Source organism: Pristiophorus japonicus, chromosome 15, assembly GCF_044704955.1.
Source record: "Pristiophorus japonicus isolate sPriJap1 chromosome 15, sPriJap1.hap1, whole genome shotgun sequence".
In the NCBI taxonomy this organism is placed as follows: domain Eukaryota; kingdom Metazoa; phylum Chordata; class Chondrichthyes; family Pristiophoridae; genus Pristiophorus; species Pristiophorus japonicus.
In genome coordinates this window covers 18,348,498-18,371,766 of record NC_091991.1, presented here as the reverse complement: position 1 = coordinate 18,371,766, position 23,269 = coordinate 18,348,498, and the positions used below count along the sequence as shown (strand labels likewise).

At 42.0% G+C, this 23,269-nt stretch overlaps 1 protein-coding gene across 3 annotated transcripts in view; it reads right to left on the bottom strand.

Moving 5' to 3' along the window:
- The window catches only part of lrriq1 (leucine-rich repeats and IQ motif containing 1), a 218,750-nt gene that overhangs the window by 3,786 nt on the left and 191,695 nt on the right, over nucleotides 1-23,269 (bottom strand). For all 3 annotated transcript variants that reach the window (XM_070900197.1, XM_070900198.1, XM_070900199.1), the window contains 3 exons: nucleotides 19,378-19,507; nucleotides 5,162-5,222; nucleotides 4,552-4,672 (listed from right to left, as the gene is read on the bottom strand). In XM_070900197.1, coding sequence (XP_070756298.1) covers nucleotides 4,552-4,672; nucleotides 5,162-5,222; nucleotides 19,378-19,507 — 312 coding nt within the window. The remainder of the gene's footprint in view (nucleotides 1-4,551; nucleotides 4,673-5,161; nucleotides 5,223-19,377; nucleotides 19,508-23,269) is intronic.

Genomic DNA, 23,269 nt, shown 5'->3' with positions numbered 1-23,269 from the left:
GTCATCGAGGAGCCGACCTGACCGGCAGCGGTGGGCAACCCAATTGAGATGATTAACAGCTAGTTGTCAGACTGATAACAGGCTTTTAAAAAACCTTTTAAAATTTAACTGCATGGCCACGGCAACCAAGCTGCTCGGAAGCACGTCTGTCAACCTGAGGCAGAAGTTCCGTGTCCATTGGTCCAGCTGATTACTTACAGTAAAAGCTCCCACCTGACAGATGATCACTTTCCTCAGGGAGAAGCTGTTGCTGAGTCCATTTCCTGCACAGATTCTGCAGGCTGCAAGTCTTTCCAGCAAAGTCTCCATCCAGTCTCACCTCATTGGAACAACCTCTCTCACCACTGACAGATTGCTTCTGTCATCTGTACTTCACCTGCCATCTATTCCATCAACATGGGTGCCAATTATACTGTCACACCTTGGTCCTCAGAATCGGACCACGATAAGCCCCAACACCAGCAGCACCAGGCACACCAGCAGCAACAACAATACCAACTTTCTCCACAATTACCTGATGCTGCACAGGACAGAGAGCATCAGCACCCGGCCACATTGCTGCCTGGGAGGCCAGGGATGGCCTCATCATGGTCAGATTTAGTTAACTTTATGCTGTACACCCATATGGCTGCCACATGATGCGCCAGGTTGGCACCAATTTCTCAGCCAATTTGTTTAAGCGATTTCCTCACTTTGGTCATTCAAAACGTATTGGCCTTTGGAAAGAAGTAAGTGATAGCACAGATACATAGTGGGAGGCAAAAATAGGGATAAAAAGATGATCAATGTAAACAGCATTCAATAGAAACTGTGCCTAGTAGAATATGATCTGACAGTTAGGGGTGAGACACAAGCCAGCAGCTGCTGATGGAATCCAAGAAAATATTACAACTTGGTCTGCTTTGGATTATCGGTTCTTTTCTAGTTAGCATTACTATATAGTCCTAAAACTTTCTGCATAAAAAAGTGAAAAAACATTGCCTATGTATAACATTTTTTTAATAGATCTCTTAAGATTTGGTACTAAACCTCTGTCACAGTTATTGTATTTCAATGTTCTCAAATCTTGCATACTCTATGTATGCTGTATACCAGCATCAGTATCCGAAGGTAGCAAATGAGGTTCAATAATTGAATTGCACATAAACTATTTACAATATAAAATAAAAAAGGAATTACATTTTCTTTAAAGGGTCTATTTCATTTTTTCTGGGGTAAGTTGGTTTAACGGGTGAGCGATGCAGTGTAGTAAAAGCAATGGAATGCTTCTGGTTTCCGTGAATGTAAATAATGATGCATAGTTTATTATCAGTCAACTAGAATCGAGCGTAAAGGATATAAATCAAATGTATGCGTACATAGTATGTAGATCCCAGCACCTACCTCCTCTACAAAAAGTAAAATATCTTGAAGTGCATTTGATTTGAAATATGGCTCAAGTCAAGTCAAGAGTGACTGAATTGCCACAGAATACGATGAATATGAAGACTGATGGTAGGGCTGGACAATGATTCTCCATGGTGAGTTTCCACATGAAAGATGGGGCACAGAAGGAACAAATGAGGGGTAAAAGCCGGCACTCAAGTCAACTGTGTCTATTTTTGATTTCTTCTGACTGGGACTAAGTGAGCTTTCGACTGCCTCAATCATGAAATTGTGTGATGCAGCCTTAAAAGGGGTAGGAGGTGTTAAAATGCACATCGATGAAATGCCCGGGTATCAAGCTGCTAATCTGTAGTTATAAATGTATAATAATAAAAGACTGCAAACTGCTGAAATGTGTAAAAAAGATTATTTATCTAGGAGAACTATCAGAAAAGTAATATTATGGAAGAATGAGAAAATATCTTAATAACTTTTATGATATTTTTCCACTACACTGCAACCTAGATAGAACTTGCCTTTTCACCGATGAAAGGGGCAATTTTAACTTTTAGCACAGGGCGAAAAAACGGGTGATAACGAATTGACCACCCGTTTTATACCCCGCCTAATTTTCTTTTCCATTAACGGGCGACAAGTACTACAGCAGTAACGCATCATACTCCTCAACACTGGTAACAACTCAATAAAACTGGAGCACTTTCATTTAAGGACATTAAGGAAAAGTTCTGGATGACCATGTGCCCAGTCAGGATGCCAAATCAAAATGACTGTTCTAGTCATGAACAGCTGAAATAGGTGCAGCACAAATATGAACAGAACCAGGTGTTAAGCCAATGCTCCATAAATGGTGGAGGAACTCCAGAACATCACGTAAGATAGAACTGGTTGACTTAGAACACCATTTTAGAAGAACAATCTCCATTTTGTCTTATGAGCTGCATTAATGGATACCTTGCGGGGTCTTAGCAAGGTACCGACCAGTTGAGATGGGTGATGCCGATTTAAGGGTCTTTCAGTAAACAGGCAGTCAAGTAGAACATTGTTTGGTCAAAGGGTCTGTTATGAGACATTCTGTTGCACTATTACAAGGGCAACTGAATTACAAGTCTGTGTAATGGGAGGATTTTAATTTCCCAGTTATTCAATGGTTTAATGGTAATACATGTAATATTCGACATAGGACAGCTGAAAGATTTGTACATACAAGAAACAATTGTTTTGCTACACAATATGCTAGTAAGGAGCTAAGAATAATCGGATACTGGTCCTAGTTTTTAGTAGTGCCCGTAATGCGTTTTAGACCTCCTTGTGGGGAGGAAGATGTGGAGGAACACCTGAGTTATAGTGACTGTAATATTATTACATTTATCTTGGTCAGCCAAACCAAAGCTGCTGGAAATGTTATGTCAGTACCAAATCTGAAGAAGGTGTGACTTTTAAAACTTGCAGATGACTTGAATCAGATTGATTGGGCAGTCCTATTAGGGAGAGGTAATAGCAACACTGAAGATAAACAGATGCATTCAAAACTTTATGCAAAAGGAAGCCATGTATATCCATAGAGTTAAAGGGCATATAGTAAGAGAATGCCAAATTTGCTAATGGGTCATGTTCAATGACAAATTAGACTTAAGCAGAAATATTTTTACAGACAAAAAGAAAATAGCTCTCAGGAGGACCGGGATAAGTAAAGGCAACAGAAGTTGTTATCAGAGCACAACTGATAAGAAGATAGTGGATAGCTATAGTAGTAATAGTAAAGTCTTTTTTCAGCTATGTTAGAGAACCATTAAGGACTGCATAGGGCCATTGACGGATTCTTCAGGGCTGAATTGGGTGGTCTCCCAGGATATGGCAGCGGTTTTGAATGGCTTTCTTGCATCAATCAATCTTCACTACAAGGTAACCCCGAGTTACCAACAATACATTGTAGGGTTTATACTAAAATTGAAACTGTTACAAGTGCATGTAGATATAATCCTGGTGAGATTAACAAATCAAGCAGATTGGGCTGCTGGCCCTGATGGTATGCACTAGAGAAATGTGGTCTGTGGTCATTCACATGGACTGGACAGAGGTCCATGTAATGCCAATATTTAAAAAGTCAGGAAATCGCTGGCCCATGAGCCTAACTTTGATGGTAGGAAAAAGTTAGAAGGGATCATCTTGACAGAGAAAGGAATATTAGAGAATCTCAATAGGTTTTCTGGAAAAGGTCATGTCTCATCAAACTGGCTGAACCTTTTGAGGAAGTCAAAAGGTCGGTAGATGTAGGTAGCCTGGATGATATTGTGCATTTTCAAAAAGTGTTTGATAAAGTATCACACAATAGGTTACTCAATAAGGTTAATCCTCTTTACTCAGGCAGCCACTGTGACACGTGCACAGAAGTACAAGCTCAACATCGTTCCAATCAAATACAAGTATGAAAGAGTTTAATGTGAGTCATGTTTTCTTCTTCTAAAAGTGCATCAGGTCTGAACAGATATTTGAGAGCTTATAAGACTTTATTTAAAATAATATATGCAGGACTGTTATAAATCTGTAAAACTGAACATCTTTTTCAGTAAAAGCGCTTCTCTTTAATGAAATGTCATTCATTATACCCCTACTTCAGTGTCCAAAATGTTGTAGCAAATTCTCTTCATGTTACGTGAATGTGAATTGCAGAAAGGTACTTGATGACTATAATAGTTTTAGTGGAAAATAGAAAATCTAAACACAGATTTCCAACTGAGAAATTGCTAAAATGATAAATAAAAATAAACTTTTTGTTTGTTTTTTTACAGACTCATGTCTGGGAATTGTTTAAGGCTGTAACTCACTCTGGTGGTTTTGCTATCTGAATTGTGTGAATTCTACCCCCATGATTTCGAATATTACCTGAGCCTTGAGTGTGCTAGAACCCTGTAATGCACTTCCACCTTTCACTTTCTAGGCAATACACAGGTTATGGATTTCTCATATATAGTGAAATAAACATATATTACAACACATGCTTACTGCAAGTATAATTTAATGCTGTATTACCATTAGAAGATAATGTGTTAGGAGTTATTTAGTTTCCTGACAATAACTTGGAGATGTTAAAATTTCAACATCTGTACCATCTCAACGATTGAGGGTACACATGGCAATTTCAAAGAATGTAGAATGCTGACTTACTTGTAGATCCCGATGAGTGCCAGTGACTATAATTGAATCCGTCACTTGGTTGATTTATAGTACTGCCACTGGTTACAGAGACAATGTCTAAATCCGAGCCTTCTCTAGCTACAGGACTTGCCTGAGGTAACAAAGCAAAAGTAAATTATTTGTTCTGCATGCAAATCATTAAATATTTTTTGAAGTGGAACCTGTTTGCAAATACCCTCTAATTATTGCAACTCCATTGGTTGTAAAGAATGCAATTATTCATTATTGCTTCACAGCAGCTAAGACCAGATAATTTCAGAATTTTCTTCTATAAATAGTTAAAATATCCGTGCCAACATACTTAATTATTAGATTCCAATTAGAAACGTCCCATTAGATCCATATGAGAAGTATATATCAAAGTCTACACAGGCACCAGCAGAGAAAAAAATATACAGAATAAAAAGAATAATCACCACAAAATAAACTTCATAAACTACATTTGGACAATAAACTTTTAGAAGCAAAACTGCACTACTGATTAACAGTGAGATTCCATAATGTCACCTCAATGTCAGAATCTATGCATATAGAACTCTGTACGCATTAAACTGGCTTAGAGCTGGAGGCAAGTTCTTACCATGAGTTGAACCCGGCCACCATTCAGTACTTCTGCGTCCAGCTCTGGCAGGAAACGATGACTGGAAAACCAAAAAAGAAAACATACCAGAATAAGATTAACATGCTAGTGTAAATGCTGACTTACTGAAATGCACAATTTTGAATTATTGTTAATAGACGATTTGGAAATAATACAGTATCAAAATATACAGTAGTCATTAACTAGAACCCAATTACCCATACATGGCACAAATTAATGGTGCCACATTCTGCCTATAAACACCAGCTTGAACCACTTTCTAGTATAAAAATGGAATGTTACTCATAACCTTCAGAAAGGTCAGTAGGAAGTTTGCAAAGCAACATCATTCTGTAGCAATATTAATTGTTGACATTTTTATTATTTCTTAATTTTTCTATAATTTATTTGTGTCTTTTCTAATGTACCAAAGTTCTTGTAACTAGCTGGCCTGTAAAAACACAAATTATTTAGTTCAATGCACTGCAAATATATAAACACTAAAAGAGTTGAAGTAGGAAAAGTATCACTTTGTATTACTGAACTGTATTTACTGTAGTAAGAAAACTCATTCTAATTGAAATAGAAACAGAGTTATTGAGCACAAGTAGCAACTGATTAGGCAGCATGATATAAAAACAGAAAATGCTAGAAATACTCAGCAGGTCAGGCAGCACCTGTGGAGAGAGAAATAGTTAACGTTTCAGGTTGATGACCCTTCATGATGAAATTATAGATTCTATCGCAGTCACTAAATTCCTCACATTTATCAACTATTCCTTTGATTATTTGAAGAGGTAATAGATAGTGTAGACAAGGGTAATGCACAGATGTAATTTATCTAGATTTCCAAAAGGCCTTCGATATGGTACCACAAAATAGACTAATGAATGTCAGAGAATGTGGAGTCAGGGGACAAGTAGCAGAATGGATAGCTAGCTGGTTTCAAGACCGAAAGCAGAGAGTAGGGGTAAAGGCTAGCTATTCAGAGTGGCAGAAGGTGGAAAAGTAAGGAGGTCACATATTACTTGGAAAATAAAAAGCTAAATGGGGTAGAAGAGCAAAGGGATCTCGGAGAACAAATACACAAATCACTAAAAGTAGCGATGCAGGTTTAATAAGGCCATATAAAAGCAAACCAAGTACTAGCGTTTATTTCTAGAGGAATAGAATTGAAAAGTAGGGAAATTATGCTAAACTTATATCAAAACTTGGTTAGATTACACTGTGTACAATTCTGGTCGCCATATTATAAAAAGGATATAAAGGCACTGGAGAGGTGCAAAAAAGATTCTCAAGGATGATACCAGAAATGCGAGGTTATGCCCATCAGGAAATGATGAACAAATTCTCCTCAAAAGTGAAGGCAGAGGGGCGACCTGATAGAGGTCTTTAAAATTATGAAAGGTTTTGATAGAGTAGACACAATGGGGAGTGATAGAGTGGGGAAGAGCAAAACTAGAGGCCATCAATACAAGATAGTCACCAAGAAATCAAATAGGGAATTTAGAAGAAAATTCTTTACCCAGCAAGTGGTGGGAATGTGGAACTCACTACCACAGGGAGTGGTTGAAGCGAATAGTATAGATTCATTTAAGGAGAGACAAGATAAGCATATGAGGGAGAACGGAAAAGAGTGCAATGCTGATAGAGGTAGATGAGGAAAGACAGGAGGGGGCTCGAGTGGAACATAAATGCCGGCACAGACTTTACTTTCAACAACCTGATCAGCAAAATTTTAAAGTAACAAATTAAATATATTAATGCAGATTACAGCTCACTTTCTATATTTATAGAAATGGCATTCAAAATCCATGATGTAGGAATTATTTCTACTTTCCTGCATAATTAATGGTATGTACACAAATGAACCATAAAAGCATTATTTGAGTATTGTTTGACTTGAATCAGGTATCTTTGCAGTGTAACAAAATTAATTTTAAGTACTAAATAAATGCAGTCCTTCATGTCCTTTTAAAGTGCAATAAGCACAAAATAAAATGATGCTGATTAAGGGTGTACTTACAGAATAAATCTGAGATTATTCAGGTGCTGCATACATAAATACAAAATAGGAACCTCGTACTTGAATTCTAGTGCCAGATCAATATGTAAATTACACAAGTAGAAAGGAAAATGAGTTACATTCTGAATAATTGAGCAATTATTCCATTTGGTGAAAATTCAACAACGTTTTTATTAAACTGGCAGTTTAATGTATTTTCACATGATGTATGACTGACATTCCATGTGCTCTGTTGGGATAAATGAATACAAGACAACAAAAACATGCACAGTAACAAAATGCACATGATCGCTCCCAAGAAGCCTGAGGGGTGCCAAAGACATTTTATACAGCGTGTCTAATGGCTTCTCAGGACCAGTTATGGCAAGCATTCAGCTGCAGGAAATTGTGAAAGAAAAGTTATATTCTGAGTTTTAGCTTTAGGTTAAGAATCAGTGTGGGCAGGGTGTAGTTTGGCTGGTTATTTACCTCCCCCACCAAGAATGATAGTCTTTCATAGTTTCACCACATCCGACTAGCCCCAAATCTTGTTTACTCAGAATTAGTGTGCAAGAAAAGAAGTTGAAGTTACCCAGATGTAGATTCAGGGCACCCAGAGAGAAAGAATCCTTTAAGAAGGACAATCTGGTGAATTAATGTTAAAAATAAACTGGAGTCGAATGAATGTGATAGAACAGAGGCGAAAACATGACTAAGTCATCCACAAGTATATGGAGCAGTATTCCAATTACTGTTACATCTCCTGCAACATTTGTTGCTGATTTCAAGTTCTGACAGGGGTAAAGTAAATCTGCTTAGTGTCTTCATCTAAATTAGTTTTGACCTAGAATTGTAAAGCAAACAGATGCAAAGACATTAAGGATATTACAGTTCACAAATCACATCTTCTAATATTAGCAAGCAAACCTTTAGCAGTTTGTATGACGTTGTCCACTATTTTAACATTGGCGTAACACGTCAACACCTCCACTGAAACAGCAAAGGAATATCATACAAACATGTGAAGCACTTATCCACTAATACTGCTAACAGTTATTTCTAGGTTCATGTCTTTTTTTATTCATTCTCGGGATTTGGTAATTGCTGGCAAGGCTGGCAATTATTGCCCATCTCTAATTGCTCTGTGAAGGCGGTGGAGGACTTTCTTCTTTAACCGAGAGTAAACAACAGTGGTGTGGCACTGGGGTCACATATTGGCCAGACTGGTTAAGAACAGCAGGCTTCCTTCTTTAAAGGACATTAGTGAACCAGTTGGGCTTTTAATGACAATCTGACAGCTGTGTGTTTTTTTATTTCTAGATTATTAAAAAACTGAATTCAAATTCTTAAATTGTCATGGAGTGATCTGAACTCATGTTCTCTGGGTTATAGTTAAATGTAGTTTACTTGAGCTAAATAGATCAAAGTTAGATGAAACTTTTAACCAGTCTTAACTTTTCTTTAATTAACAAGGTGTCTAACTTGGTGGATTTTATTGTGGTAATTTATTTTTGATTATTTCAGATTCCCTTTGTTTGCAGGGGAATAGAGTTCTTCCATGATCCCTCATTCAGTATTCCTCAATTATAAGTACTAAAAAAGTTTGTTTTGCCAAGTTTAGGAGAATGTGCTCGTTCTTGCAATAAACAATGTGATTTTAAACAAATTAAAAAATGGCAGGTCTCCCTTAACTTCACACTCATTTCAGTTAAATACATAGGGCCCAAGTTTCCACACGCGCCTAGAACGCGCAGTCCCGACCTGGACGCCCGTTTTTCTCGCCACAAAGTGCGCCTAAAAAAATCCTCCGTATTCTCCACCTCCCTGCAGGTCCTCTGGCCCTCGGCGCAGCGCAGCACGAGCTGTGGGGGGGCGGAGCCAGGTCCCTGCGCTGAAAACAGTGCCGGGACCTCTGCACATGTGCGCTCCAGGCGCCCAAAACTGTGTGGGAGGGGCCCGAAGCACGCAGCCCCTAGCCCTGGCCCAATGGCCTCACTGGGGCTGCGTGAATAAGGCTCCTCCCACGGCCAGCTCCTGCTTCCCCCCCCAACCAGACCCGACACCCGCTCCCCCCCCCGCCTCCAGACCGGACCCGACACCCGCTCCCCCGCCCCCCCCCGGACTGGACCCGACGCGATTCCCGCTCCCGCTCCCCCCCGCTGGACCCGACCCGACCCGACTCCCGCCCACCGACCCAACCCCCTCCCCCGACTGGACCCGACCCGACTCCCGCTCCGTACCCCCTCCGACTGGACCCGACCCGCGCTCCTGCTCCCGCTCCCCCCCACCCCGACTGGACCCGACCCAACTCCCGCTCCCCCCACCTCTGGACTGGATCCGACCTGACCTCCCCCTCCCTGACCTCCCCCTCCCTCCCTCTCTCTCTCTCCCCTCCTCTCTCCCTTCCCCCCCTCCCCCCTCTCTCCCTCCCTCTCTCCCCCCCCCACCTCTCTCCCTCCCTACCCCCTCTCTCCCCATCCCCCCCTCTCTCTCCCTCCCTCTCTCCCCCCCCTCTCCCCTCCCCCCCACCTCTCTCCCTCCCTCCCCCCTCTCTCTCCCCATCCCCCCCTCTCTCTCCCCATCCCCCCCTCTCTCTCCCCATCCCCTCTCTCCCTTCCCTCCCCTCCCTCCCTCTCTCTCTCTCCTCTCCCTCCCTCTCCCCCCCCTCTTCCCTCCCCCTCCCTCCCCCCCCTCTCTCTCCCTCCCTCCCTCCCCCCGACCCGAACCGAACCGAACCTCCCCAACCCGACCCAATGCCACCTACCTGTAAATCTGGTGCTGGGGACGAGCCCTGCCCGAAGTCTCGGGCCGGCCCGTTCAGCCTTCGGTCCCGAAAGGCCTGCCTGAAACACTTTCACACTGGTAGGAAGATGGTTTATTTAATCTTTTCTTTGCTTATAAATGTTTATTCAGGTTGGATTTATTTGTATACGTATAAATAAGGATTTATTATAGAATTTAATGACTTCACTCCCCCCCCCCCGCGCCCCCCCACCTCGTTCTGGATGCCTAATTTGTAACCTGCGCCTGATTTTTTTAATGTGTCGAACAGGTTTTTTCAGTTCTACAAAAATCTTTACTTGCTCCATTCTAAGTTAGTTTGGAGTATGTTTTCACTGTGGAAACTTTGAAATCAGGCGTCAGTGGCCGGACACGCCCCCTTTTGAAGAAAAAATTCTGTTCCAAAGTGGAACTGTTCTACCTGACTAGAACTGCAGAAAAAAAAATGTCGAGAATTGCGATTTCTAAGATAGTCCGTTCTCCACCAGTTGTTCCTAAAAATCAGGCGCAAATCATGTGGAAACTTGGGCCCAAAGTCTATTGCTTTATTTAAAGTACTAAGCCACATTACATTCCGATGATACATGCGCATGATGTCCAGAAAAGGATGCTGTTCCTTTAAAGCAACACTAAGAAGGAGAGAATCTGGTTAAGTGTGCCTTTTTGTTATGGTAGCAAGTGTTTTACGAAGGGGATTTACATAGATCCTTTTCTGGAGTAGCAATTTTGGCTTGGCATATTGAACTCAAGAGTTCAACAGTCGTAACAGAGCTCTAATTTTGAAAGATAAGTGGATCTCTTGTGGGACTGCTCTTCATCAATTAGAGGCTGATGTTTTTGTAAGAGTGGGAGCAGTATAGCACATAACACACAATGCCTTATAATATAAAAGCAAAATACTGCGGCTGCTGGAAATCTGAAATAAAAACAGAAAATGCTGGAAATACTCAGCAAGTCGGGCAGGTGGAGAGAGAAACAGAGTTAACATTTCAGGTCGATGACCTTTTGTCAGAACTGCCAGTGAGCTGTGGCCTCCTGCTGGGCATCCCCAGGCAGCTTGCCGATGAAGAACATTGGAATTTGAGGACACTGTGTCGCCTGTAGGTTAGGAAGGTCTTGGCAGAAAGGGGTGGGGGGTGAGAGAAATGACCCAAAGAGGGAGGAAGATGAGTGACCAGGAGAGGGATCAGAACAATATCTTATTCTGCCAATGAGGAAAAGCTATGTGCAACTAGGTTGTCTTTTTAAGGCCACAATTTCTAATTGCTGTAAATAGGCATATCCTAAAGTCGGTAAGAGACTAATTCCTCTTATGCACTTCCTTATGTGAATTACGTTAATTCCTCAGGCACATCAGGGGGCCGATTATATGGTAATTAAAAGAGGTGTTTGTAAATTCCTGGTTTGTTCCAAACCTCAGAATGATTAGCAGGAAATGTCTCGCCCATTGACTGCTACACATTAAAACCACAGACCTCTGCTGGCCACCGCTCCACCTCACCTTGTGCCTCTCCCTTTCTCTTCTGATCATTTTCCCCCTGCCTTTCTCCCAAGACCTAACTCACCTACAGATGGCACAGCGGCATCAAATTCCAATGTTCTTCATCGGCGAGCTGCCTGGGGATGCCCAGCAGGAGTCCACAGATCACGGTTTGATGTAAATGAGGTCTTAGGCCCAATATTGGGTGTGCCTCGGGCCTATCCACTCTGGCGTAGGGATCGTTCCAATTTCTATACCCATGTTTTATGCAGTTTCCAGGTGAGTACTGTGGTATGTGTGTGTTCGAAGATCAGGCCCTCAAATCTGGCACCAAGCTCATGGTCTACAGGGCTGTAGTGATACCCGCCCTCCTGTATGGCTCAGAGACGTGGATCATATACAGTAGACACCTTAAATCGCTGGAGAAATACCACCAATGATGTCTCCGCAAGATCCTGCAAATCCTCTGGGAGGATAGACGCACCAACGTTAGCGTCCTTGATCAGGCCAACACACCCCAGCATTGAAGCACTGACCACATTCATCCAACTCCATTGAGCGGGCTACATTGTTCGCATGCCTGACACAAGACTCCCAAAGCACACGCTCTACTTGGAAATCCTACATGGCAGGCGAGTCCCAGATGGGCAGAGGAAACGTTTCAAGGACACCCTCAAAGCCTCCTTGATAAAATGCAACATCCTCACCGACACCTGGGAGTCCCTGGTCAAAGACCGCCATAAGTGAAGGAAGAGCATCCTGGAGGGCGCTGAGCACCTCGAGTCTCGTCGCCGAGAGCATGCAGAAAACAAGTGCAGGCAGTGGAAGGAGGATGCGGCAAACCAGACCCACCCACCCTTTCCTTCAACGACTGTCTGTCCCACCTGTGACAGGGACTGTAATTCCAGTATTTGACTGTTTAGTCACCTAAGAACTCACTTTTAGAATGGAAGCAAGTCTAAAGGGATCAGGGGGTATGGGGAGAAGGCAGGAGTGGAGTACTGAAGTTGCATGATCAGCCATGATCATATTGAATGGTGGTGCAGGCTCGAAGGGCCGAATAGCCTGCTCCTGCACCTATTTTCTATATTTCTATGTTTCCTCGATTTCGAGGGACTGCCTATGATGATAATGATGACTATGGTACGGAAGTGCGGGAAGCATGCTTGTGTCTCGTGAAAAAATTAGGAAAGAAGCATCTAAGATTTCACTGTTCAGAGATAGTAGCCAGGATTTTCTGCAGAGTAAGCTACAAAGTCAAGCTGACACCACACTTTTCTATGAAAAATAAATTCAGCATGCACAACAACTTTAGTGCCATCGCAAGGCCAATGATGTGCAGGAAACCAGAACTAAGTACCAATGAGATCAATGAAGATAATGCAAAAATAGGGAGTGTGGTTGACTGTGAGGAGACCTGTAAATTATTTTGTGAGAACATAGGCAGTTAAATAGTTTGGGAAGATAGATGTCAGATGAAATTTAATGCAGAAGATTTGAAGTGATAAATCTCTGGACAAAGATTGAAAGAAAATACACATTAACTTGTAAATTTTTAAAAGGAGAAGTGCTTAGTGATTCAGATACACAAATCTTTAAATGTAGGAGGATAAGTTGATAAAGTTGTGGGGAAAAAAAGCATGTGGATGTAAGGCTTTGTAAATAGGTGCTTGGAGTACTAAAGGAAAGAGGTAATGCTAATCCAATAAAAATCAGTGGTTGGGTGCCATTAGAATATTGGGTGTAATGTTCGAGTCCCACGTAAATCGAGCAGGCAATGGGTGGGACATTTGCTATGCCTCCCTGGTGATGTCACTGGGAGACCTGATCCACTTTGGGTTTCATTTTAATATTTAGGACCAGCTGCCAGTGCTAATCACACTCCCTATAGACAGCTTGCTTATTAGGGAGGTGGGAAATTTGGTGAGCCTGTTACTATTTAAAGGGAGCCTTCACTTCTTAAAGAGGATGTGCACTTTGTATACGGTGGATAGTAAAACAGTGGTCCCCAGGCTTGCAGTTGGTGTGATGGAGGTGCTCATAGAACTAGTCAGTAGCCAAAAGGAGGTCATGTGGATGACCAAGCAAATTGTATAGATGCAGCGGAGAGAGGTGGCTGACCATGTGAATACCACAAGGACCTGACAACAATGTAGGAAAAAAGGTAATGGCCTCACCTGCTGCTTCTTCCTCTCAACATGCTAAGCTGCCTCACACATCTTCACAACCCTTCAACAGGACACACACACTAACCCACTCCCACAGGACACACCGGCAGAAGGTGGGAAATTACATGATCGCGAGATGGGTTGGAACCAATGGAGAAGGCTGCCATTAATGTCATTGGCAGTGGGAGGGCGCACAGCATTGGATGTAGCAAGACTGGGATCACCTGAAGCAGGGAGTCTGGACATCTTCTCTTCCTTCTCTCCTTATACTGAACTCTCTCCCTCATATATTCTGTATGACAACCTGGTGGTGCACAGTGCTGCCACTCATCTGCTACTGCTTACCCTTGCCGCTCCATGCTAACCCTGGTCTGTTCCCCGCTTTTCAGGTCCATCGGAAGTCTGAGAAAAGAAACCCTCCTGAACGATGCACCATTACTTGCTCTGACCTTAACGAGCACCAGCTCAGAAATTGGCACCCTGCAGATAGAGTTATAGGAGTCTGCATTTGCCGAATCACTGAACACAAGTGAGCAGGAATGAAAGCAGGTGGAAAGATTGGTGCAGGAAACAGCTGACTGGAAGGCAAGCTCACATCCTAGTTCTACTGCAGAGGACACAGAAGATTTCAAGGACCCAGTCTTTAAAAAGAGGATGATTTGGTGTGCATCAACTACTCAAAGCATGCGACTGGTGACCAGGAGCATCTGCAACATGCCAAAAAGTGTGAAGGAGTCCACAACTAACTTTAATGAGTCTGTCGCATGACATCACCACTATGCAGTCATCCATGCAACATGTGGCCTTCCATCTAGGAAGCTATGATATGAGTTATAGCATATCTCAAGCATGCTCATTATGGTACCATGCAGCTTGGGCTCGGCCATCTCCTTTGCCTTAGACAGGCTGGATGACTGAATGGAAAAGGGTTTCAATCAGATCACAGACCTCCCACAAATCAGTGGGAGTATTTTTTTTTAAAGTCGTTCCTGGGATGTGAACGTCTCTGGCAAGGCCAGCATTTATTGCCCATCCTTAATTGCCCTCAAGAAGGTGATGGTGAGCCGCCTTCTTCAACCACTGCAGTCCATATGGTGAAGGTAGTATACTTCTTTATAGCAGTCTGGTACAACTGAGTAACTTGCTAGGCCATTTCGGGGGGAAATTAAGAGTTAACCACATTGTTGTGGGTCTGGAGTCACACATAGGCCAGACCAGGTAAGGATAGTAGATTTCCTTCCCTAAAGGACATTAGTGAACCTGATGGGTTTTTAATGACAATCCGATAGTTTCATGGTCACCATTACTGATACTAGCAGGCCCATTGGTAGGGGCACATGTTGCCCTCGCTCACAATGATGACATGCCTGCTTCCCCACCACACCCTCAACCAATGCCTGTACTGGTGTCAGGAAGCCAGCTGGGCCAGACTGCCCCAACCACGATCATCTCAACAGCCCTCATCTGATTTCACAGCTGCCTTTCAACTCTTAAGCTGCAGCCACAGGAGGAGTCCTGGAATAGCTAAGAGAGCATTAGGGGCTATCACCAGAGTAATCATTAGCATACGAGTTGTAAGGAGAATTCATAATTATAATGTATTCTGAAATCTTTATGTACAGAGAGTATTCCTCCAGCATCTGGTAACCCTGCAATGTTAGTTGACATTAGGATTAACGGGGATTCAGTATTATCTGTTGCTGGAGAGTTTGGCTACAAATTACAAAAACTTTTTAAAAATTCTTCCTCCACCCCCCCTCAAAAATGTGATCCAAAAATTTTCGGGGCAAAAATTGCCCCCAGGCCAGAAGCGGCGGGAACGGGTTACCGCACCGCCCATTTTCCCGCCATGTCAGGCACGTGCCGACCCCTTACCAAGCAGTGGTGACCCGCTTTCCAACTCCCGCAGGAAATTGCCCCGCAAGAGCGGCGCCACCACCGGCCGATGCCCTCGACAGCTTTCCCCAGCGGGGAGCTGTCTGTGGCTGGGTGGCGTGTCCGTCCTTAAAGGGGAGGTCACGCTGCCGACGACTCCATTTTATTTTTTATTGTCGGCCGACTGGCAGGTCGGGCCAACAATTATGCCCACAGCCCGCAGCACTGCTGTGACCGGAAAAAATATTCCAAGTCCTGAATTTCTCCGGATTCTCTGCCCCATTGATTAGGGTAGAGAAACACTTTAGAAAAGGGTAGGTGCACCCCCGTTTGGGCTCAATTTCGGCCCTTTGGTGTTTGACACCTGATGTGTGTTGTACAGGAAATACGCACATATGCAAATCTTTTATATTGTATCACTAGAAAGGTCATTTCTGTAGGATAGTCACATCGGGTGAGTTTCCGCTAGGTTGCACTGGTTTCATCCGTCCAAGCTCGGCCAAACCAACCTAAAATATCGAGGAATTTCAAGCACAAATTAAGTCCAGTGCAAATTGTGTTTGCATAATCTTTTATACTGGTTTAAAAAACATCGCACATTCGCCGCTGGCCTCGCCCACAAATCTGGCCCCGCCCCAGATTGAATTAAGCAGCATGGTGAGTTTCTGCTAATTGTATCCATTTGCGACCCTTCAAGGAGGCTCTTCAAATTAAGCTTTTCTTTTACAGGCACAAAGGCACTAGTAGGCACCTTTTAAAAGTTTTAAAATATTAAAAATATTGAATTTACTAAGAAGCTGACTAGTGGTCATCAATAATACTCAATGGTTCTGTATAGTTTTTTGAAGTCATTTTCAGTTATTTAAAATCAGGTTACTCACAGATGGTGAACAAGACACTCATTAAAAATGCTTATTTTTTGTGATAAATCCATTTTCAGCTGCACTAGGTTACCACTCTTAAATACATCAAGGAATATTTTTTAATGCAAGGGAAAAAAAATAAACAATTACGTTCTATAACAAAGTTTGTGGAAGAGTTTACGTGTGATTATGCAAATGAGTTTGAGAAGAAACAATTTTGAGCGCAATTTGTGCCCGGATTGCCGATTGCGCCCAAAGTGGAAATTGTACCCCGAAATCTTACCTTATCCCAAACAGTTAAGCCGATAGAGGGTTGAATTTCTGATTACACTACAGGAAGTGATTGAAAATGTGTTGAGGAACAGGCCAAATTAAGATCTAAAAGTTGTGCAACTATACAGATTAAATGGGGGACAAGAAGTATTTTTGGATCTTGAGTTCCTCCCCCCTCACAGAAACAGGAAGCATTTGCTAGATTTGCACATCAGCCTCCAAGTTCTCCATGCATATTATATAGCTAAGATTATTTTGGCTCCTACAAATCTGCTATCAATGCAATAGCGAGCATTTTGGAAGCCAACATGAGGGTATAGTATCATCTGAGCCTTGGAAGCAGCGATATTGTTCCAATCCCAACCCAGCTTGAAAGAAGCAATTTCTACAACTAAACCAATTCCAGAAGCTGGCTTTTCACATTAGAATATGACCTGCATGCACGAAGATTATGGGGTAGAAATTCACCCCCGCTGGAAACCTGCCGCAACTGTTTTCCAAGTGTTTTTACCGTTGTGTCAGACGAGGCGGACTCTTGATCCATTTTCAGCTCTTTGGCAATTTTTTTGGAGCGGACCAGAAGTCGGTCATAATGGGGGTGGAAGTGTGGCAGTAAGTGCTGGTCCGGGGCTGAAGTGAGGGCTGGACGGAGTCTCCGCCGCTGTCAAGTCAGCAGTGGAGCGGTGGTGACGTCATTGCGCATGTGCGTCACCACGTCTCTCCCCTCAGTTAAAGGAGAGAAAAGCAGTAATTGTTTAGGTTCGGCCACTGGGCCACCAAGAAGGGTTTCGGCCGGGCCAGCGGCCTGGCAACCAAGAAGGGGTACACCAGGCTGCCTGTTGGTGGCCCAGTCGAACCCAAGGCCATAATTGTCCAGCCGATCGGGAAGCCCTTGAAAGGCTGCCACGCTGCCATAGCTCACACACAGAATACAAGGTGCACCGACAGAAAAAGCTGTCGGGGGCATCGTGCAGTGGATCGTGGATTTTTTCACCTAAATATCGCAGGGGGTGCCATGGAGGTGCGGGAGATTGGCGGTGCACGCTTTGATGATGCGCTTAGGACAGTGGGCAGCAGTGGGGCGGAAGTGGGGACTGCCAGAAAAATCCCCGAGGTGAATTTTGATCGTGGCGGCCATTGGATTGGAAGTCGGCGGCCGTTCAGCTCCATCGCCTGGCCGCCGCTTTCTGGCGGTATGTGGCCTTTTTGGGAGGCTGAATTTCGGCCCCTGTGTCTTTACCAATCTTAATGTGGACTCCCATAAATCCTCTACAATATATTATAGTCACAATTTAAAGAATCAAGGGGAAGGATGAAAAGAACAAGTTAAATAGTATCTCTGACATACTGCATACCTTAGGTATACCAGTGATGATGGCTATCAAACTAGTATAGAGAGTATCCATGGCTTAAACATAGCCATTACCTATCCAAGAATCATTTCAGTGTGTGAAACAGATATGTCCATTTTACTCTGTGGGAATTTTGTTTCAACATTGAGAGTCTACAATGACTAATTCTTGGAATTCTTGAATGCTTTGCGAAAAATTGGAAAAAGTGTCTTTCTTTATCTAAACCAAAAACATTCCTTTCTCAACCCTGCCTAATCTTGTCTGACCACAGTCATTGCACGGATTGAAGCTGAAAAGGAAAATACACAATTACACTGCAGGTTTAGCATGGTGTGAAGTGGAAACTGCCATGTACCGATGCTAAACTTGCACTAGAAATCTGGATTCACAGCGGAACGCCAGAACATAGTGAGACTTCCCGCAGGTGATAGTTTCCTACTACTTTGGCTTAACAATATGTGCAGTGTGGTTTCTAAAGTGCTAAGATGAGGCACTGGATGTGCTGGCCAATTTTTAATAGCTACCTTACACCAATTTTGATGTTTAAACCATGTATCATTTGAAGCAGAAGAGCAAGCTATTGTTGGAATCTGCTGAATCTTGGCAGGATTTCTATTTAAATCAAGCACTTTTTAACATGTTAGCTAGTTCTCCAATATCCTCAAGAGTGTTTTTTTTTTTAAATACTAAAAAGGGCATTTGCTCTGGGAGTCATGAAGAGAAGATGAAATATTTCAGTATTTTATCAACTGTAATATGCCGTGCAATATGCAGGTATTTTCAAAAGATCCAGAAGGAGTAATGGACAACTAATGGGCTGGATTTTCCCGTCCTTTGCGCTCCAGGTCTCGCCCCAGAGCGGCAACAAATGGGGCGGCGAGGTCTCCTCTTGCGGCGGCGGCGCCAGGAAAAGCTGCGCTGGGTGTGCCACGCCTCTTGTTGCGACACCGTCCAAGTTTTGACTCGCACCCGACCCGTACGCCTGGAATCGCGCCTCGCAATGACCGCCTGGGAAGCCAGAGCAGTTCAGCCGTGCCGGCGGCGGTGATGATGGTATAGCGCTGTAAAGGTAAGTGCAAGTGTTTACTCTTTACATTTTTTTAGCGATTTGTGTTGTGGTGGCATGGGCACATAGGGGTAGATTTTTAACTGGCTACTCGGGCATAGAACGCATATTGTGGATCAGCCATTCATTATAGAAATGGCCCAATTTTCAATGGAAATGAAAAATCAAGCAGTTTCTATAACGGGTGACCAATATGCACAGCCAGTTTACGCTGGGGTGGCAAGTTGAAAATCTACTCCCACTGTCTGCATGCTTACAGAATGCAAGCAGGACAAGAAATACTGTGGTTTGTCATTAACTCCATTACGTTGCAAAGCTCACATTATCTACCAAATAAACAAAACAGTTCTTACTTTTTCATAATATTGGGATTTGTTTGTTCATAATTGACAATCTGCGTGTGAAGCCACTGATAGGTTAGTTCTCTGCTCTTTCGTAGTGCCTCTGCTGAGGTAGTGTCTTGACGAATGAGTTCTTCAGGAGCTGAATGAAATAACAGAGTAAATTATGACTCAGGTACTAGGTAGATAAATAACCTCAGGTTTCAAGACTTTGTGATTTTAAAATCTAAATAAAATTTGTTTTAATATGTTTTTTTTGGAAGATAGAGATCATGTGAACTGAAGCATTGCCTACGTTCTTACTTCACCCTCACTGTCACCAAAACCCTCATCTGTACCTTTGTCACCTGAAGGACTGATTTCTCCCAACATGCTCCTTCCTGCTGTCTCCAACTCCACTCTACATAAAGTCCAACTCATGCAGAACTCTTTTGCTCTATTCTGAATACTTGTCACCCCTGTCTTCGATGACTTGGTCCAGTCAACTTACCTCCTGATTGTTTCTAGTTAGGCTCACAAATGAAGATTGGCAACTTTGCCAATACACCGGGGGGGGCAAACTGCAACCCAAAGTTGGACATAGGGCTACAACACTTTTCATTAAAAATGTATTTAATCAGTTCCGAAGAGTGACTGCAGTAAAAGTGCATGGGCTGACAGCACAGTAAACTGCAAGCAAAATACTGGAAAAAGCAACTGAATACTGTACAGTAGAACCTCAATTATGGTCGATAAGAGATTCCACTGTATGTAGTTAAACAAAGACACCAACTATAATGGACACCTTTCTATTAAAATAAAATGACTGTAGTTCATTCTTAAAAGTAAAATTTTTCACATGCACAAAAAGACAAAGATAATTAACACAGCTCCAAAACGTTTTACATAACAGTAAATGATTCTTAATATGTATACAGGGTATATTTAAAATGATACCCTTCAGAACAATAAGAGTTCACCAAAAAATAAATATATGCTTTATTAGGCAGCCGATGTTGAGATATTTGATGTTCGAGACTTGGAATGGAGCTAAAGACACAAATCTGTGATCAAAAGACGGTGGTTTTTCAAGGATTTCACAGCCGTAGCAATGAATGGGGAAAAGGCAGAAATCCATATGTGATCAAAGATGATCTTATTCGTATCAGATTTGTTCTTTAGTAAAGCTGCTATTATTTAAACTGATACTGGTAGGAATATATGTCCTCTGCCTCCCTTCATCCTCAATGACGACTGACTTGTAGCATCTGGCATTGCATGCCTTCAGTGACTGCCCCTCTCTATTTTTCCAAGCACCTTAGTGACCCCTATTATAAAACCTGCAATCAATATAATATGTTCAAAACCATCAGCTATCCAGATCTTTGACACGTATACATACACAACAATGAATCTGAATAAACTGCTTATAATTCTCACTTAGCAGTTCAGGATTAAGTCATTGGCATTAGTACTTCAGGTTCCTTTCTTCTAAGCTCAAATCTTCCTTGCTAAATGCAAACACAAGTGGCAGAAGACCATATAATTAACTGAACTAGGCAAACAGTTGACTGAAAGGGAGTCTTCTCATAAAGGATTGGTTTTATTTTTTTCCTATGCTGTGTTCTCTGGATCATAAAATGCATTACTGTTGTCAGATTTGCAATAAGGCTCTATTCATTTTCAGCAGACTACTGGATTAGTGAATTTAAGAGTATGTAGAAATAGTACACAGAGCTAACAGATTCCTACATCAGGAATATTTGTGCATGGAGGCTTATCATGTAGATCTCTCAGGGAACTTGCACAATCGGAGGTCACTATCTCTGCAGCAGAAACAATGTCGTGATATTAAAGAATGAAGTCATTCAGAGCTATGTTAGTGACAGTCATTGAGGTCAGGACCATCTGCCATTAATTTTCTCAAAAAGGAGAATAATAGACACTCTATGCATTGCTTAGAAATTCCCTACTGAATAAACAAGACAAGGTCATCTGCAGGTTAAATTTTGTTCAAGACGTTTTCAAATATTTGTGAAGAGCACCATTACTTATTCTAATAGACATGCTCCTATGGTTTTTTTATCTAAGATCTTTATGCGTCTATAAATATAAAGAAATAGCTTGAATAAACATTGGGGATATGGTGATTAACTGGCAACTGGGCTTCAACAAAGACCTTTTGCAGTTGAAGATTCACTCCCCAAAAAATGATTTAGTAAAAAATAAATGAACTATTACTGGGTTATCACCTGTGAAAGAGGCCCCAGAGAACTTGAAAGCTTCATGTGGCACACTTTAACATTAGCAATTGTTCAAAGTAACAGTAGTGGGTCCCAGGGCACATAGATTGACTTTTGATTATTCCAAAATTTCACTGCTTATGTTCAACCTGGCACTAGTAGGAATAATAATGTCCTTTTGTTTATTATTTGAGCAATTAGATCACATTGCATGAGCAATGCATCTTACACGAACTTCTTTGCTTTTGGGTTGTTAAAAAATATCTTGCTAACTCACTTGGTTAAAGAATATTCCAAATTACTAGTACAAAATACACCAAGACAAAAAAAAAATCAAATTAATTCTACCAGTTACTGCTAAAACTACAATTAAAAAGTTAAGAAAACATTTGATTCCAATTTTCACAGTGCGACATTTAACATATGGAGGTGATGCTAGAGGACCTGGATTGTTGGTTTGCAGTTAAGTATTTTCTAATTTGTACAAAGGTAATAAAAGGTTGAGTTTAAATAAATTCCATATATTTACAAAAAATGTAAAGTTAGTATGCCCGTGGTTTCGGTAATCCACAGATTTTGCTTTTTTTAGCCATTTCATCGACTCTGATGTTTGGCATATTTGCGTAACTAAAACAGGAAATCTAGCTCTGATCTGAGGCCATCAAAACACCTGCAGGCAGATTTCCATGTTTATTTTTAACAAAGCTTAGAAGAGAGTCTAAACATGCTGGCACCTCACTGGCAAGTGCAGCAGAAAACGTGTTAAAATTAACAGTCCTCAATGCAGATCAAAACCTCATCATGGAAAGGGAAAAAGCCACAGGGCAAAAATGGACACTGGCAAGTTATTTATGGCTTCAGTTCTAAAGTAATAATAACTGCTCTTAAATCTAGATATAGACATGGCAAAATTCCTTTTGGTAGCATTATAATATTTGGTTTTGCTTTGCTTTTTCCTTAATGTGAGAATTACTGTATTTCAGATTTGTAACAGTCCATTAATAACAAACAAGGTTATTTTTGAGAGATAATTAATTACAGTGGACAACTCCCTAGACTATAACATGAAACTGAATTACCCAGGATGATCTGAAGGATGCTACCTCTAGCCAAGCTCTTCAATCAGCATGCTATCTTCAGTTCCCCAATAAAGCTAGTCAATAATAGTTTCCGTTGCCGTTTGGATCTCTTCTCGTTCTTCACAGCTTCTAACAGTATATATCCTGGCTCACACAGTAGCCGTGAACTTTGCTGACAAGCTGAAGAGGGCGACTCGTTTGCGCACCACCCCTTAGTGGAGGATGCTCTCTCAGACCCGATTGCCCTCACAAGGATTTCCAGGGTCACTCTCAAAATCATAATGGCAGTGAGCTCCTGCCATGAGATATGGGAGCTCGCTGTTCGAGTAGTGGGAATTCTGCTGCTGTTACAAGGTTTACTGACCTGCAGCAGGAGTTAAAGGGAGGGGGGCGATATTTTAAATATTAATTGATGCAATTAAAAATACCAAAATGCTTAGCCTAAAACTATCAGAACAAAGTAGGGTTAAAGCTAAAAATCCCCAAAAAGCCTCAGCTGAAATAAGAGTCTCAACCAGTACCAGAGCTGCCAGAATAATCTGGTAGCAAACAAGATCAGCGACAGAAGAGCCCCGGGAAGGTAGGTTTTATGATATTTTAAAG